This window comes from Pseudorasbora parva, chromosome 13 (genome assembly GCF_024679245.1).
Source record: "Pseudorasbora parva isolate DD20220531a chromosome 13, ASM2467924v1, whole genome shotgun sequence".
Lineage (NCBI taxonomy): Eukaryota > Metazoa > Chordata > Actinopteri > Cypriniformes > Gobionidae > Pseudorasbora > Pseudorasbora parva.
In genome coordinates, this window is record NC_090184.1 from 35,341,789 (window position 1) to 35,357,807 (window position 16,019).

Here is a 16,019-nt window from a genome sequence, read left to right on the forward strand (position 1 = left end):
TGAGTGCGGCTCTGAAGTTACGCAAGGCTCTTTGATTGTTTATTACATACTTTTAATTTCAGCTCACCAATTAAAAAGGATGTTGTGACACGACAAGATTAACAAGAAGAGTAGCACTCTTGTGAAACAGGTTTGGCGCTATGATGAGGGAAAATTTAGCAGCAAGGGGATAACACGTTAAAGAAAAGTGGAATAAATGGAAACTGCATGAACTCAAAGTTCAGAAGTACATCAATGTATCCTCATGACGAATAGAACAAATGATTAGACTGAAGAAACAATGCAGAGATGATCCAAGTAGAGAGTACTTTAGTTTTAACATGTATAAAAACATAAACAATTAAGAGCTGATTAAAGTGTGACAGGTTCTCTCAGGATTATAAAGAGCAAATCATCTCTCAGACAAACAAAGGAGCCTATGCATTTTTGTTCAGTTTTGCTCCAATGATATAAAACCGATTAAAAACACTGGAATAAAAAAAAAATTGAATAAAAAGCAATACAAATCTACAGATTGTTCCGCTGCTGTAAAGTCACGGTGCAGAGGAAATAGTCACTTTCGACAGTGTGAGTGCGTTTGTCCTTGGGCTCACACGGTGAACAAAAGCATATGATAGTCAGCCGAGCTGCACTTGATGAGTCACGGCAAATCTGACACACACTCCCCTCTGTATGATGTCATAACTAGGTGGTGCTGCCGTGGGTGATGTCATATGTAGGTGACCGCACCTTTGCTGTTTTTCTCCAGTGTGATCTCCACGTAGGACGTGGGGACGTAGCCCTCCACTCCGCCATGTTTCCGCACCCGCGTCCATCCGTCGCCTTTATCTTCCTCTATGACGTACAGCACCTCGTTCTCGTTCATAACCAACGTGCCTTCGTTAGAGCCTAAGGAGCAAACGCATTTTTAATACCTTAACCAGTGGTGTGCAGCTGTGTTCTGAAATGAGGCAGTCTTTATTGTTGTTGCTTTTTTTTTTGTTTTTTTTTTAAATAAATCAAACGTAAATTCATGTCCCAGTTACACAATGCTGTCAATTTCCTGGTTAAATAAACATTACATTACATAAAAAAGAACCACATACAATTCTATTTCGTATTTTTACATTATCAATGTTATTATTGTTCTATTTATTAAAACCAAGAATAAATAATTAAAGGCAGGAATAATTTAAATAATACTTTGTATTTTTAAACTGATATTCAGCTGTTCATTTTAATAATCAACTTATTTCCGGATCATCAGTTGTTTTGCGCAGGAAACACTGTCACAGACATAAGGCACAAGATGTGTCTTTAACTTCACCAAAGCTGATCACTCACTAAAACCCCCACAGTCGTCATGTTTTCATGTTTGTGATTTGATAACTTTTTTTAAAATTATTCTTCTATTATTTGCATCATTTTGCTAATTCAGAACAAACCGAACATGCACGAAAACAAAAGGCCGGATTTATCGCACAATCATATCCAATCATAACCAATACAAACAATCATGTCTCATCATATTGCGATGAGGCATTGCCTCCTCTCACGTGACTTTCCCCCATTCATTCTCAATTACCCCCCACTAAACCTACGACACGCTTAGGGTGTCTGTTAAAAGTCAATGGGCTCAGGGGAGGTAAGAGATTTTGCTTTCCGCTGTACCTTTACCTGCGGATGTCACTGTTGGACAATATATCTTTAGAAAAATTTGTGATTTATACACTTTTAGAGGTCACATTTTCTAATATTTGCATTGTTTGCAATATGGATTATTTTCTCATTTAATCTTTTGAGGAGGCACTGCCTTCCTTTCCTCCTCTGAAAAAACAACCCTGAAAATCTGCAAAGGTTTTGCAAAGAACAGTTTCTGGATCTATTCAAGTTAAGTTGTGTTAACAGAATTTTGTAGAGACAATATTGATAACCACAGAAAATGATTTTAATTTAGAAGTAATCTGAAAAGCACTTAACTCTTCCCTGCCAAACATGGAATTTTCTATTATTTGTGAGACAACACTTCCCCGGCAAACATGTTTCCATGTTTTTCACCTATATACGTTAGGGGGCGCTATTACACATCTTCTGAAAGAGTACTAAATGTCCTGATCAAAGCACATGCCATCATATATTATGGAGCCCTGCACATGACGTGCAAGGAAAAAAAAGTAAATTTTGCACACGTGTAGATTACATTTTACTTTTTATTAGTATTAATAATCAGTTCATATTTTGTAACTGTATTATTATTATTTTTTAATCATTGTATGGTTGAATAAATGCGTTAGCGAACAGACAATGGAGAACGACAGAGAAGCTGCGTATAACGTCTCTCTCCTATGTCTGACAAAAATATTTAATAAAATATATTCTCTTGACAAAACAACATACAACAAAGAGGTTCATTCCAAGCCTACAGCACAATTTACTTATTCATTCCCTCGATTTATAAATCATGTGCACAATTTACTGTTAGGTTCCCTCCATTTGCTAAATCGTGTGTACAATTTACTACTTCAGTCCCTCGACTTGCTAAACCATCCACATGATTTACTAATTAGTTCCCTTGAATTAGTAAATCGTGCACACAATTTAGCCTACAATTTTTTCCTGCATGTCATGTGCGGGGCTCCGTACGAAGATGCAGAATCAAGCGATAACATCATGCAATCATATGCATATGTAAAACAATACGATAATCAACATTAAACATTTTATAAATCAAAATGGCCTAATGTTATTGAATGAAACGCCGACCCAGGACTAGCTACAGGACTGTGAAAGCATTAGGGGTTCTCTACTCCATCTGTGTTTTGATCATCGTTCTGAATCTGATCAAGGCATAGTCTTTGACAAAAATGTGATTTTCAATGTGTCAAAATGCTTTTTTTTATGAAAACCCACATTCAAGTGTTGATAAAAAAAAGCAAGCATGAAGCTAGAATAAAACAGCTTTTTAAAAATACTTTTCAACACTGCCATGAAAAGTATTAATTGTATTAAGTACATTTTGTTGTATATTAATTCCTGTGGGCAGAATTGGTTGGTAAACTCTTTCGATGGGTCTTTATAATCAACATTGTTCCACACATGTTGTGAACAGAGTTTAGCTCATTCTAAACAAGAAACATTTAAAGCCAGCTGTTATTATACCATCAAAAGAGTAGAGAGCTTTGCAGTGGCCGATGGCAGGGAGAGGATCGTCATCGTCAAACTCGTCATCAAATTCGTGTGGGTCTGGCTGTGGTGGAGACCGATGCTCCTGACTGTGATCATCTGTGTAACTGCCTTCAGGGCTGAAAGACACAAGAAAACAACGGCAATGCATCAAAGTGGCCTTCATGTTCAGAGTCAGCGCTGTGACGCGTAGAAGCACGAAGCACTGACGATATGATGCTTTGGCATATTTAGTTTTCAGCTACTCTGCTACTCTAAGCTGCTCTGGCACTGATACTAGTTATATATCTTTTGGTTTGCATACATCATGATTTAAATAAAAAGAAAGTATGAGATTAAGTTTTTTGTTCTGTTTTTGAAAGCTTTTATGCTCACTAAAGCGGCAATAATTTGATCTATAAAACCACAGTAAAAACAGTAATATTGTGAAATTTTATTATAATTTAAAATAACTCTGTTTGACTATATTGGGGGGGGGTGCTGTTACCCCCAAACAGCAAAAAAAATGCTGTTTGGGGGTAAAATGTGTTATTTTGGCAAGGTTGCCTGCTAAAATTCGCACTCATGGGTCTATATATCACATAATAGTCGCTTCAACCTGTGGACATAGAAAACAACCCGCCACTTGGCAACACAGTGCAGTTGAGCTCTGTTGACATTTGACAATGTGTCGCTTCGTTGCTCTGATTGAAACATGCCCCATAATCACAGCCCAATAATTTTTTAAGAGTCTTTCTTAAAAAAAAAAAAAAAAAAAAAAAACATTTTTAAACGGATTATACACAAATAGACATTAACACTGTAATTTAATATATATATTTGACAATGTCAGATATTATGATATTGAATTTTACTAAATCTATCCTAACAATTAATAATTTTCTGTTAGGTATTCCAACCGCATGACTACTTAAATCCCACCAACCTCTTTAAAATAGCTGCTGTGCCTTTCTACTCATTTACATCTACAAATAAAAGTTGCAGAACAGCAAGAACGGCTCTTCTATGAGTGGGTTTACAAACAGCTCAGGCACTCATAAAAGGGACGACTGTATACGGGACATATTATAGTCTGTCTATCTTGAGAAGGCAGATAATGTAATCAGGAAATACAGACCTCTCTCTGCCGTGGGGTGCGTGGTGGTTCACATCCGCACTGGGCCGCCGCTCACCACGGGATCCATGCTTCCCTTCAACCTCTGCCAGCCAATTCTGAGATGGAGAGAGAGACGGTGAAGAGCGATACATGTCCAAATTATTTGTCATTGTCAAGCATTTCATGTGATGAAGCAACCGCATTATGTCCATTCCTCCACTAGGTGGCAGTGGCACACAGAGCAGCTCAGCTGTTTTATGTCAAATTTATCCAGATGTACATTCCCGGAGGCTGCGCTTCCTTATAAGACTGCAACAATAAGTCGTTCCTCTGGGAAGGTTACCTCATTTTTATGGATCTCAGAACGGAGTTTCTCCATATTGCATATGGTCTCTGAAATCTTGGGCTGGAGACTTCCAGGATCTCCCATCTGAGGATTCTTCTCATAGACATCTTTCATTTTGTTAAGAGCATCTCTGTGACAAGGAAAATTATGAATTGAGATATTATTCTCTAGCTATTTAATAGGTTTTAAATAGTTTATGCATCAATGCAAACAAACTTAAAAATGTTAATAAATAATACATTAAAATAAAATAATATTGTTATGCTTAAAACAATTCTCCAGTGTTAGGTGGTTTTTAATATGGAATACAATTCTGCTTGTTCTGCTCATTTGAAGAAATTTGAAGAAAACGGAAAGCGAGCAGCACGCTTTAACCACCTTTGGTCCATTTCTTTCTGAAGTTCTTTGTTCAACTCATCAATCCTCTGTTGAAGTTTTTTACGTCTCTGTTCAGGGGGAAGATGGCTGAGATCCTCTAGTGTTGGTGCCTGTACAAATACAGGTTATTGGTTGGAGGCAAAGCATCCAGACAGTTGTAGTGCACATGGTATAAACAGTCGCTCTTAAGAGAGATGTCCTTCCTAGAGCTTAATGGCCACGTTAGTTTGCATACATTCCAATTTTGCAATTCAACTGAAAGCTTATAAACATTAAGCCACACTATAAGAAAGACATCTTTAAGCTGCACGTCATGAAGAAGGAGGGGGGTTTCCTTGCAGTCACAGCATCCTACAACTAAACACTATTTTCAAACCTCATATCTAAACTACAACAGTCCAAAACACACATCACTTACCAGCTTTAAAGACCACTGAGAGGTTAAGGATAGGTCACGCCATTCCAAAAAAACAAAGACAACAAATCGCTCATCAACATCAGTCAATCAAACTTATTTTGACTGATGATTTTAGTCACGCTCACACAGAATGGCACCATCAGGACAAAACAGGTCTTCATCGAGGTCTGACCCACTGTACTTCTAGCTCAGTTCGTGTTAGTCTAACATTGTTAATACCACAAAAGGAAAATACCACAAAAAACCCTGAAACCTCACAACAACCTCATCCTTGTTTTCAATATTTCCATTTAAGCTAGGTTATAGAGTAGAAGCTAAAAGAAGAACAGGTAATATAGTGGCATATGGTTTTACAGAAGCAGGCCTTAATGTGGTTTCCGAATCAGTTAATCTGAACTACCAGGAAACGGTAATCCATTATTATAGCAGTTGGCAGTGTTAGAGTTGCCACCACAACAGATTATTTAAATAATGACAGCAGTCCAATATAATATGCTTCTATAGTAAGTTTGCAGACATTCAGTGGGTTTGTTGCACAATGATGTACCACTGAAACCTGGCAAAGAAAATGTTGAGGAAACAAAGATGATGCTTGTGAGATTTCAGAATGGTTACATCCGGATTGTTAAAAAGACAAGATCGTCCTCAAACAGTACGCTCTGTTGTTTAGAAAAGGATGGACTGGTACTCTTTGGAGATAATTGAAATGACTCGGATGCACATTTTTCTACAAAGACATTTACAGCTGGATGTTAAACATTTCCAGTAAACAAAATCAGTCCAAAAAAGCTTTGTTCAGGATTTATAAGATCTTCAAAGGAGAGTTTTTCAAAACAGTGATTCTCCCAGACTAAACTCAATGTATATTCATTCGAAAATCCCCTAATATTTGTACATTTATTCCCTGTGTTCTCCTTCTTAAGTCTGTTTTGTGTCACGTTCACAATGACAGCGATTTGTAATTACAAGTCATACATTTTCATTCTCATTAGAGAACTAAGCAACAGCACAGTTTAGCAGTTTAGCAACGGTATCTATCCATAGCTGTTATCATTACCTATTTTAATGTACATTTGGGATAATGCATTGCATAAAAAACTTGTGCTCTTAATTGAGTCGGATACATTTATCATCTTAAAACATGCTCATAAATTCCAATGAAAACACAATTTTAGAAAAACATCCTCGATGCGCATCAAAGGTCACATGACTTTGCGATAACTGGACCAACCAGCAGATCAGATTTGTTGCACAGCATCTGTAACGCCGTCTTGTGTGTTCTGAAATGCCTGAGCAAAGACTGTCAAAGAGGTTTGATGACCTCCCAGACTGCGTTCCAGCAGTCATCCGCCTCCGAAAGCAAGATAACTATTGCACTTCGTCTGCGTGCTCCGAGACGCAAGTCATTTATTATAGACTTATACGAAATTATTACAGTGGCTTCTACTGCAGCATCCATTTTTCTTAGCAATATTTAGCGGCAGATTAACAGGAAGTGACCGATTTTGTTCTCTTCTGCTCACTGGATGGAAACGGTGCTTTATTTGCCTTTTTTATGTGATATTAAAATTTTGCACATAAGTTAAATTCTCAACTATGGATGGAAACAGCTAATAAGAGTTCAGGTGTGAGATGGCAAGCAAAAAACTTTAAAACCAACAGCAGTGTGAACAGTTTTACAGAAAAGAGCTACTGAGCTGTATTCAGTAATATGCAAACTTGCATGAAGAAAATAAAAATCACCCACCCAACACTCCCACCACCGTGTCCTATTGCTTTACGCAACCAATCAAACTTTTATTTTAACCCCACAGCTAAAATTATGGGCACAGCTCTTTGGACCCAGATAAAGTCTTATTCCTTCACTCAAAACAGTCGTAATAATTTGTGTTTCCTCGCGTGCAGGAATTAGCTAAACCTTGGGTGAGAGAAACCGGCCCAAGCGCAAGCGGCAAGCGCTAATGTCAATCACGGCAAACCCACAACACACCAGGCCGACTCTTACCCCTCTTTTCACAGTTCGGAAGGATGGGATCTTAGATTTTGCATTTCTCATTTCAGATAGATGGTTAGCCATCCGCTCTTTTGGGAATTTAGGAGGCTGGAAATGGCCAGAGGGAAAACTTGGGAGGGAAGGAGGAGGGATGGATGGTGGAAGCTGGGACAACAAAGATTTGAGGTGAACTAATAACCAAACACAAACACAAACACACACACACAAAACTATGATCGTTTGTTAAATGACTGACTGAATGAAGCCTAGCTTGTTAACTTTCATTACATTGTTCAAATGTTTTAAAAACAAGAACTGCTTTTAAGGGAAGGAAAAATATGAACGGTAATGTTCTAAAAAAAAAGACATAAGATCAGGAAGTTTGTAGGTACTGACAGCATAAGTCTGAAAGCAGAAGTTAACGTTTTACCTAGCCACATAATCCTTTACTGTTCACACACGCCAAAGCAGAGAGCCCGGCGGTCATAAGGGCTTTTAATTGATTACCTATTCTTAACAAATGAGCCTTAAAATGGAACAGAAGCTAAATAATGAAAGGGGTTCTTAAAACTTACCTTGGGTTTCTTCCCAAAAAGCCAAAGTTTGTTTTTGGTCCTGCTAATTGCATGTTTGGGGTCCGGTTTGCCTCCCTCTGTTTTGGGGGTCCCAATGGTGCCATCTGATCCTGTTCGCTGGATGTTCTGACTGAAATCCTCAAAAGGGAAATCAGCCGGGGGGTCAAACCCCGACTTGAATGACTCCACAACAATCCCAGAATCCTGTGGGACAACAACAATAAGCTTAACATACTTGATATGCTTTATTTAGTCAAGTGCAAGTGTAATTGGTAAGTATTTTTTTAAGAAATTAATTATTCTATTCAAGGATGCATTAATTTATCAGACGTGACAGTAAATTTATATATATTTATATTTTTAATAAATGTACAGAATTCATTTTAAATTTATTTCTTGAATGTATAGAATGTTAAAAAACAGCATTATTTAAAAAAAAATTATATTATATATATATATATTTAAAATAAATGCTGTTTTTTTTAACATTCTATACATTCAAGAATCCTGAAAAAAATATATATCTGAAAATATTCCTACAGCAGCAAACGTTTTTAAGCATTAATAGTAATAAGAAATGTTTCTTGGGAACCAAATCAGCATAATAAAAAGGATCATGTGACAAGGACTGGATTAATAGCAGCTAAAAATACATTTTTATAAAATACATTATACAGGGTATATGCAGGAATCCTGAAGTTAATTTCAAGACCTTTTTAAGACTTTTTAAAGACCTTCTCAAAATATTTTAAGACCTCATCATCGCACCAAGTTCTAATCGGCAACAAACCTTTAATAAACAGTTGTAGTCGAACGTAGACGTAAAATCTCTATCGTAGGCCAAATGTGTATTGTTTATATTGCATATCTGTTTTACTACGTATGGCGACATCACCTAACTGCGCATTTCACAAAATACATGACGTCACCCGTGCACAGCGCTCGCCAGGGATGGAAATTAACTTTTTTCAAAGTCTACCACTCAATGTTTTTACCAGCCACTTTTTTGTTTTTAACAAATTAATACTACAAGCTCTACAATACTTAAGCAGTTTATTTAATCTCAAGTCTCAATGAAATACTGACATTTTAACAAAGATTTGTGGTCTTTTATGGCTTCCAGTTTTATGGTTTTTAGTCCCACGAATGAAACTATTCGTTTTGGCATCTTTGAAGCGTGTTGACAACATACTGAGCAGAACATTGTCAGTAGGGATGCACCGAAATCAAAATTCTTGGCCGAAACGAAAAAAAGAAGAAACCAAAGCCGAAAACTGAAAAATAAAATTCAAACTAGAATGTTTAACTCAACCCCACTCATGTGTACATTAAATAATAATGGACATGCCTACTGGCCTGCAGAAAGGTAGAAATTGAATAAAGTAATCATATGTAAAATAACTGCATATTTAACTGTTTAAATGAAAGATTAATCCTTATTAAACTTACAAAAGCTATTAAATCAAGAGCATTGTTTAATGTCAAACTAAATATAAGGACATCACTCAGGCAGCAGTAAAGGCTACTGCGCCTTTAAGACCTAATTCAGGGATATGCTCGTCTTTCTCGACTGTGCATACTATACAGTTCACTTAAGGCATATTCAGACGATGTCTGCTAGGATACTCATCAAGATCGACATGCTGACATACTTCTTGTGTGAGTTTGTCCGTTTAAGCACAAGACTAGAAAGAGAACTCAATATTTGCGCGCTGTGAGGCGAGTGCGCGCTCTCGGATGATGCACAGCGTCAGATCTTCTCTCAGCGCGCGCGAGTTTCACACCGAGTCTTCACGCGAGTGATGACGGAGAAAACGACTGGTTATATGCGCACATACGGCAGCACTCGCATGCATTGAACAAAGTTTACAAAGAGGTGAAACAGCTCGGTAGGTGAAGCGAGTTTACCCGCCACAACTCAAAATCAGCCGCATTTGGCTGGTGGCGGTGCTAATGTCCATCCCTGGCGCGCGCGCTCCGAGCCGATCTCAGACTGAGCGCCCCGTTGTTTTTTAATACTTATGGGGATGAAAAGAAATATATTCATAAATACTTTTTGGAGTCAAACTCTTTTGACAAAGCTTGAACAAAATACTTTCAAAATTTAAGACTTTATAAAGCCGTGATAAGACTTTTTAATACTTTATAAGGGTCTTAATTTTCCCAAAATTGATTTATCACCTTTTAAGACTTTTCAAGACCCCGCGGATACCCTGTTATAAAAGAAATACAGGAATCAATTATATTTTAAAATCTATTAAAAGAGAAAACTGTTGTTTTACTGCACTTTTGATTGAATAAATGTAGCCTTGGGATCATACTTTCAGAAAAATCTTACAAGCCCCAAAGTATTGAATAGCAGAGTACATTTCTTAGAATTATGTCACCATCTTTCTCCAATACTACACCTTTAGTTTTTATCTCTTGAACATTCATTCTCAGTTACCTTAGCTAACCTTAGAAACAGTACCATGAGGCATGAGCATAATGGTGTGAGCTCATGGTTTGTTCTTTTCAAGGACTGAACCAGCAACCTTCTAGTTACCAGCCCATACATGTAGCAGTTATATTGTATAGAGGGAGAAAATGGCAACATTGCATCTTTCGAGAAAAAAAAAGACTATACAGTGAAGAAATAAAAGGCATGATTTAAGACTTATATGAAGCAACAGTGAGTACTATAGTGTTGGTAAACTGTGAAAGTAGGCACAAGGCAAGATGGTTAGCTGGCCTGGGATTTCTGTATTTGTCTAGGGTGTGGTAGCATTACAAAAGAGCTTTGGCTTCATGTCACCCGTTTAACAGCCTCTATGAGGCTCTCTTGACCTCAGCATTCGAGCAAAGGGCATTAGGAAATCCCAGAACAACGTAAGCAAGCTCATAAATAAAACCGTAAACAGAATCAGGTCATAATCAGACCCGATCGGTTCTTCATTAGGCAGGGCAAGTACCGACCATTGGATTCAGGAAAGCAAGGGGAAAAGTGGAAAAAAGGGTGGCATCTTGTTATGGGTGTTACCAAAGAAACTAATCATTTCTTAGTCTGAGGATTTGAACAGCTGGGAGTAGAACTCCTTGAACTGTTATCTTAAAATTACAGCAACTCGTCATCACAACGTGAAAGCAGAATTTTTCCTAAAATAAAGAAAGAGTTGTGCATAAATAAATTGGTCTTCGATTTTAAATTATTTAAGAGATCTAGAGGTATCCTAACCTAGTTAGAAGTTGCTAAATGGCTGTTACATGTACAGATTGTGATGTTTTCATAAGCATCTAGATCTTGTCTGAAGGTCAGCATGGAAATTAACTTCAATTGATTTGCACACACTTGAAGCTGCAGATATAGCTGCTCAAGAATTCTCTCTAAAATTAAAATTACGATGAATAATTTACTAAGAAAATGGCTAGTGGGAGGCTGGATTAAGTGTCAGTATTTAAGAATGCTTAAGCTACACTAAAAGTTACTTTTAGCTTCTTTATATGAAGCTCAGAGGTCTTACTTTTTGCTAAGAACGGTTTGACTTCAAGTTAAAGCATTTCTTGGAAGTTCTATTTATCATTCAAAGTATGGGTTCAGTAAGTTTTTCTTTGCAGAAAAGATGTATTAAAATGTATCAAAAGTTATTAGTATTTCAGATATATGCTATTCTTTTGAACATTCAAAAGAAAATAAGAAAAATAATTTTATCACTGTTTCCACAAAAAAATATTAAGCAGTTTTCAATATTGATAATAATAATAATACGTTTCTTGAGCAGTAAATCAGCATTTAAGAATGATTTCTGAAAGATCGTGTGATACTGAAGACTGGAGTAATTCCTGCATCACAGGAATAAAATTCATCTTAAAAACATTTTAAAGGTACACAATGTAACTTTTTTTGTTTGAAGTTAACACAATCTAAATAACGAGTCAATATAAAAATCATCTTTCATCGCAATTGTCTTCCCCTCATTCACTATGGTAAGCCTTTTATAAGCATTTATATTTTAAGTTTAGCGGGATGATATTCGCAGGAAATTGTGTACATACTTTACCTGCCTGTGTGTGTCTCGTCATATTAGTAAATAGAAAAAAGTTGCCCCAGCTACTTTGACGCATATGGTGTGGAAGCGGCATAGGTTAGTTGTCACAATGAGTGGGAAAGTTTAACATGGAGCATGCTAAATCTTGAAGAACCTCTGAGGAATCACCCATTTAAAAACACACGCAGATCAGAGGAGAGTCTGCTAGCAAAAAGAGAAAGTGACAGAGCTTGTAATAAAACAAGAATCAACATTGGATTCTTGGAGACCTGAAGGATTTTAAATGCTGTAAAAGCGACACAGAGATGGTGTTTTTATTTCTCAGCAGGTGAGTTAGGTATTTTATTGAACATATAAACTGACATATGTAGCTCTCTAACAGAGATCATTGTAAAGCATCATATATTATGCTCAACCAAAGCAATGCTCATCTGCAAAATGCAAGCAGTTTTGTTAAACTGTTAGTGAGCAAAAAAGTTGCATAAAAGCCTTCAAATTGTAATGTCACAAATGCTTTTACTGATCATAAAGGTAGCCTTGGTGAGCATAATAACATACTTTTTTTTTTCCTTTAAACATACCGACCCCAAACTTTTGAACGAGTCCAGGACAGAAAGAGAAAGAGATTGAGGGAGACTAAAATGAGGCAAGATAAAAATGTAATCAGTGGCTGCGGTGCCACATGCAACCTTTTCATAATCATCAGTGCTGGCAACAGCACTAAGAAAATTAGCAACTTATGTTTCTCTCATCCTCCCTTTGCTCCCAATCATCCACTCCCACACTTCCTCCCACCTACTCGATGTCTCCGATACTCCCTTTTTTCTATCAGTTTAGTAGACCAGAGCGGTCATGTAGATCATCGGTACAAAATAACATCAGGGTGAAGTACTTACGTTTACATTTATGCATTTAGCAGATGCTTTTATCCAAAGTGACTTACAACTGAGGAGTACAGGAAGCGATCTGTTATGACTCATGAAGAGGCGAAGAAACACAAGAAGTGCCCTAAATACCAAGATTTGGATATTACTTAGAGTAGCAAAAACAAGAATAGGCAGGGAAAAGAGTTTACACATTACTTTACATTCCTTTGAGTTCATTATGGAGTGTAATAATTATTTGACGCAACTAAGGGATGAAGGGTGGTAATCAAAAACGTCAGATTTTTTAAGTAACATATATTATTCAGAAGTTTTTGAAATTTGAAAACAGCTGTGCTGCTTGATGTTCGTGGAAACCATGATACTTTTTTGTAACATTAAATGTTAAATTAACTTGCATTAAAAGTATAATTTCTTTATAAAAAAATAAATTAAAAAAATAAATATATATATCTGATTCCAAACTTTTGAATTAGTATATATTTACTAATATTTCATAATAGAATTTATAGATGTTTTACCAGTACTCAGTACTCACAAGTGTTTCAGCACTTACCCTACGCTCATCCACATTTTTAGCAGCGGTCACCATGCCCTCCAGGCATTTTGAGACAATGGGAATGACTCTTCGTTCCACCTCGGCAAAAGTCCGATACGTCTCCCCAAGCTTGACCGTCCGCCGTTCATCCATGTCCTGCAGATTCTAGAAGCACATGGACACAGAGTTTCAACCACACAAACAAAACTACATAGAAACGTTTTGATTTATTACATCTTTTCTGGTAATTGTCACAAACCAAAATGCAGTCTATATCAGGGCTGTTACTGTTAAATAAAAGGAAAACCAATAATGGTCGGGCTCACACAGAACACGTTTTTGTTGTTAAAAACACAAGACGCAGGTTAGTAGATTAAATATGTCTGTCTAGTGTGTGTTTACATATAAAAAATTGAAAATCGGGTTAAGATTAGTTTTTGTTAACTGAAATTAAGCTGAAATAAAAATATTACATGAAAAACTTAATTTAACTAACTGTATACTAAATAAGTTTAAGTACTAAAATTACTAAAACTAAAATAAATTTAAGCTAAAGAACTCTCTAAACTTTTATTAAAAATATCAGAACCTAAAGATCAGGGACATCATAACCTTGAATATTTGAGGGATGGCCACATTGAAATGTTTCCACTGTTCAGCATTAAAGTTCTGCAACTGAGCTGCATACTCGTTCTTGCTCTCCTCCGCCATGTGTTGTCTCAGATACAGCTGGGACTTTGCCTAAGACAGAATGAACGGTCATCTGTATTACTAATACTTCAGGAATACAGTTCAGGCTTCGGGACAACTTCAAGTTTTAGGCCAGAAACTGCATTCAAGTGCTATTTTACAATGTTTTTCAAATGGTTCATATAACGTTCAGTCAATATGTAAAGAATATCAGGATCACATAAACTACCTTTTCCACCTCTGACTTTGTGGCGTTGATGTCATTGTCTAGCCTCTCGTAGATCATTTGTGATTTTTCTGCTTCTTTGCATTCCCGTTCAAACTTCTTTTTACTCTGTGAAATTAGACGGAAAAGGAGACACGTTTTTGAGCTGTCAAAACAGACATGAAGCATTTCCTACAATGTTATGTGAGCATTAGCAATCTTCTTAGATAAAAACTGTCAGGCTTTGATCTAGTAGCGACATAAATACAGATAATCTTACAAACAAACATCCAAAACAGTACTGAAAGCGAGAGCGATAATGCAATTTGTGTAACAGCTTCCAAAGCATCTGTGTTTCATTTCGTGACACTGCAAGAAAGAGGAATACCTATGTTATTACGACATGGCCATTCTCAACGCCAAATTCAGCTGTTGCTGGCCGTAAGCTGCAGCAACCATAAAGCTGCACAAATACTCCAGCCACACAGTCTATGAGACAAACTGACAGGCAGGAAACGTACAGGATGCAGGAATGCAGTGCAGGGTATGAATTGGAGCAAGGGGGGGAATGGAAAGAAATGGCTTGATAACATGAATGCAGCGCAGGAAGGTTTCCATTTGTGTACTGCCAACAGTCTTTGTCACTTCTTCTGATTTGTACTTGCACATAAACACACACGGGCATCTGGATCTGTAAATATCTGGACCCCAGGTCACAGCTGGAGGAGAGGTTGTGAATCGGTCATTTCCTCAACTGTGCAACTAGCAGTGCAAACACAATCAATCTTAAATGGGGACTGATGCTATTCAAGACTTTCTGTGGTTGATACCAGAGACTGAATTCTATCATAGACTGAAAACAGCTTGCGTGTTTACATTTAAAAACTATGGAAAAGTAGCGCAATGTGTTAAGAATAGTTCTTAATTAACTGAAAGAAAGCTTAAATAAAATATAAATTCAATGAAAAACTTAAACTTAAAAACTATAAAGAAAATTTGAAAATGGCAACCAACTGAAATAAAATGACCAAAACAAAAAATAATTTCAAGAAATTAAAAAAAAAAATGCTACTTTCTTTTATATTCGATTTAAAAAAAATGAACAAAATGAACTTAAAATAATAATAATACAAAAAGCACATAAAATTCCACTGAAAAAAGAAAACTGAAAATAAGAAAATCAAAGCTAATTCAAATATTAATGAAAACTATAATAGCCAGCGATAACCGATGCTATTCCGATGCTAAAAAATAAGTTGGTAACACTTAGGTTTAATTTAAAATATTAGTTAATAAAAATCCAGCTGTTCATTGTTTGTTCATGTTAGTTCACAGTGCATTAACTAATGTTCACAAACAACTTTGTAGCTATCTTAGCTATCAAAATCCAGTGTTCGGCACTGTGCGGACGTGAGTTTTTGTTGTAGATGTCTGTCTTTTTAAAAAAAAAAAAAAAAAAAAAAAAAAATTGTGTATTGTGCTAATTAATTGAGATTTCTTACAGCTCTTACAGGTTTTTGGCCTTGTCTGTTCCGTTGCTTCTATTACTCTCCCCTTCTTTGTAAGTCGCTTTGGATAAAAGCGTCTGCTAAATGATTAAATGTAAATGTAAATGTAAACTTTAGATTTTAATTATGTAATAGTAATGTTGAAATTAACATTAACAAAGATTAATAAATGCAGTATATGCACAGTTCATTTTTTGTTCA

At 36.4% G+C, this 16,019-nt stretch overlaps 1 protein-coding gene across 2 annotated transcripts in view; it reads right to left on the reverse strand.

Moving 5' to 3' along the window:
* The window catches only part of fnbp1l (formin binding protein 1-like), a 60,090-nt gene that overhangs the window by 1,424 nt on the left and 42,647 nt on the right, over positions 1 to 16,019 (reverse strand). The window contains exons 6-14 of one of the 2 annotated variants that reach the window (XM_067414148.1): positions 14,335 to 14,439; positions 14,028 to 14,156; positions 13,434 to 13,580; positions 7,969 to 8,172; positions 4,983 to 5,092; positions 4,602 to 4,734; positions 4,280 to 4,374; positions 3,139 to 3,281; positions 730 to 888 (exon numbers count right to left, since the gene is read on the reverse strand). In XM_067414148.1, the coding sequence (XP_067270249.1) occupies positions 730 to 888; positions 3,139 to 3,281; positions 4,280 to 4,374; positions 4,602 to 4,734; positions 4,983 to 5,092; positions 7,969 to 8,172; positions 13,434 to 13,580; positions 14,028 to 14,156; positions 14,335 to 14,439 (1,225 nt within the window). Of the gene's footprint in view, positions 1 to 38; positions 889 to 3,138; positions 3,282 to 4,279; positions 4,375 to 4,601; positions 4,735 to 4,982; positions 5,093 to 7,968; positions 8,173 to 13,433; positions 13,581 to 14,027; positions 14,157 to 14,334; positions 14,440 to 16,019 lie in introns of those variants that run through there. The other variant, XM_067414147.1, reaches the window with a different exon arrangement.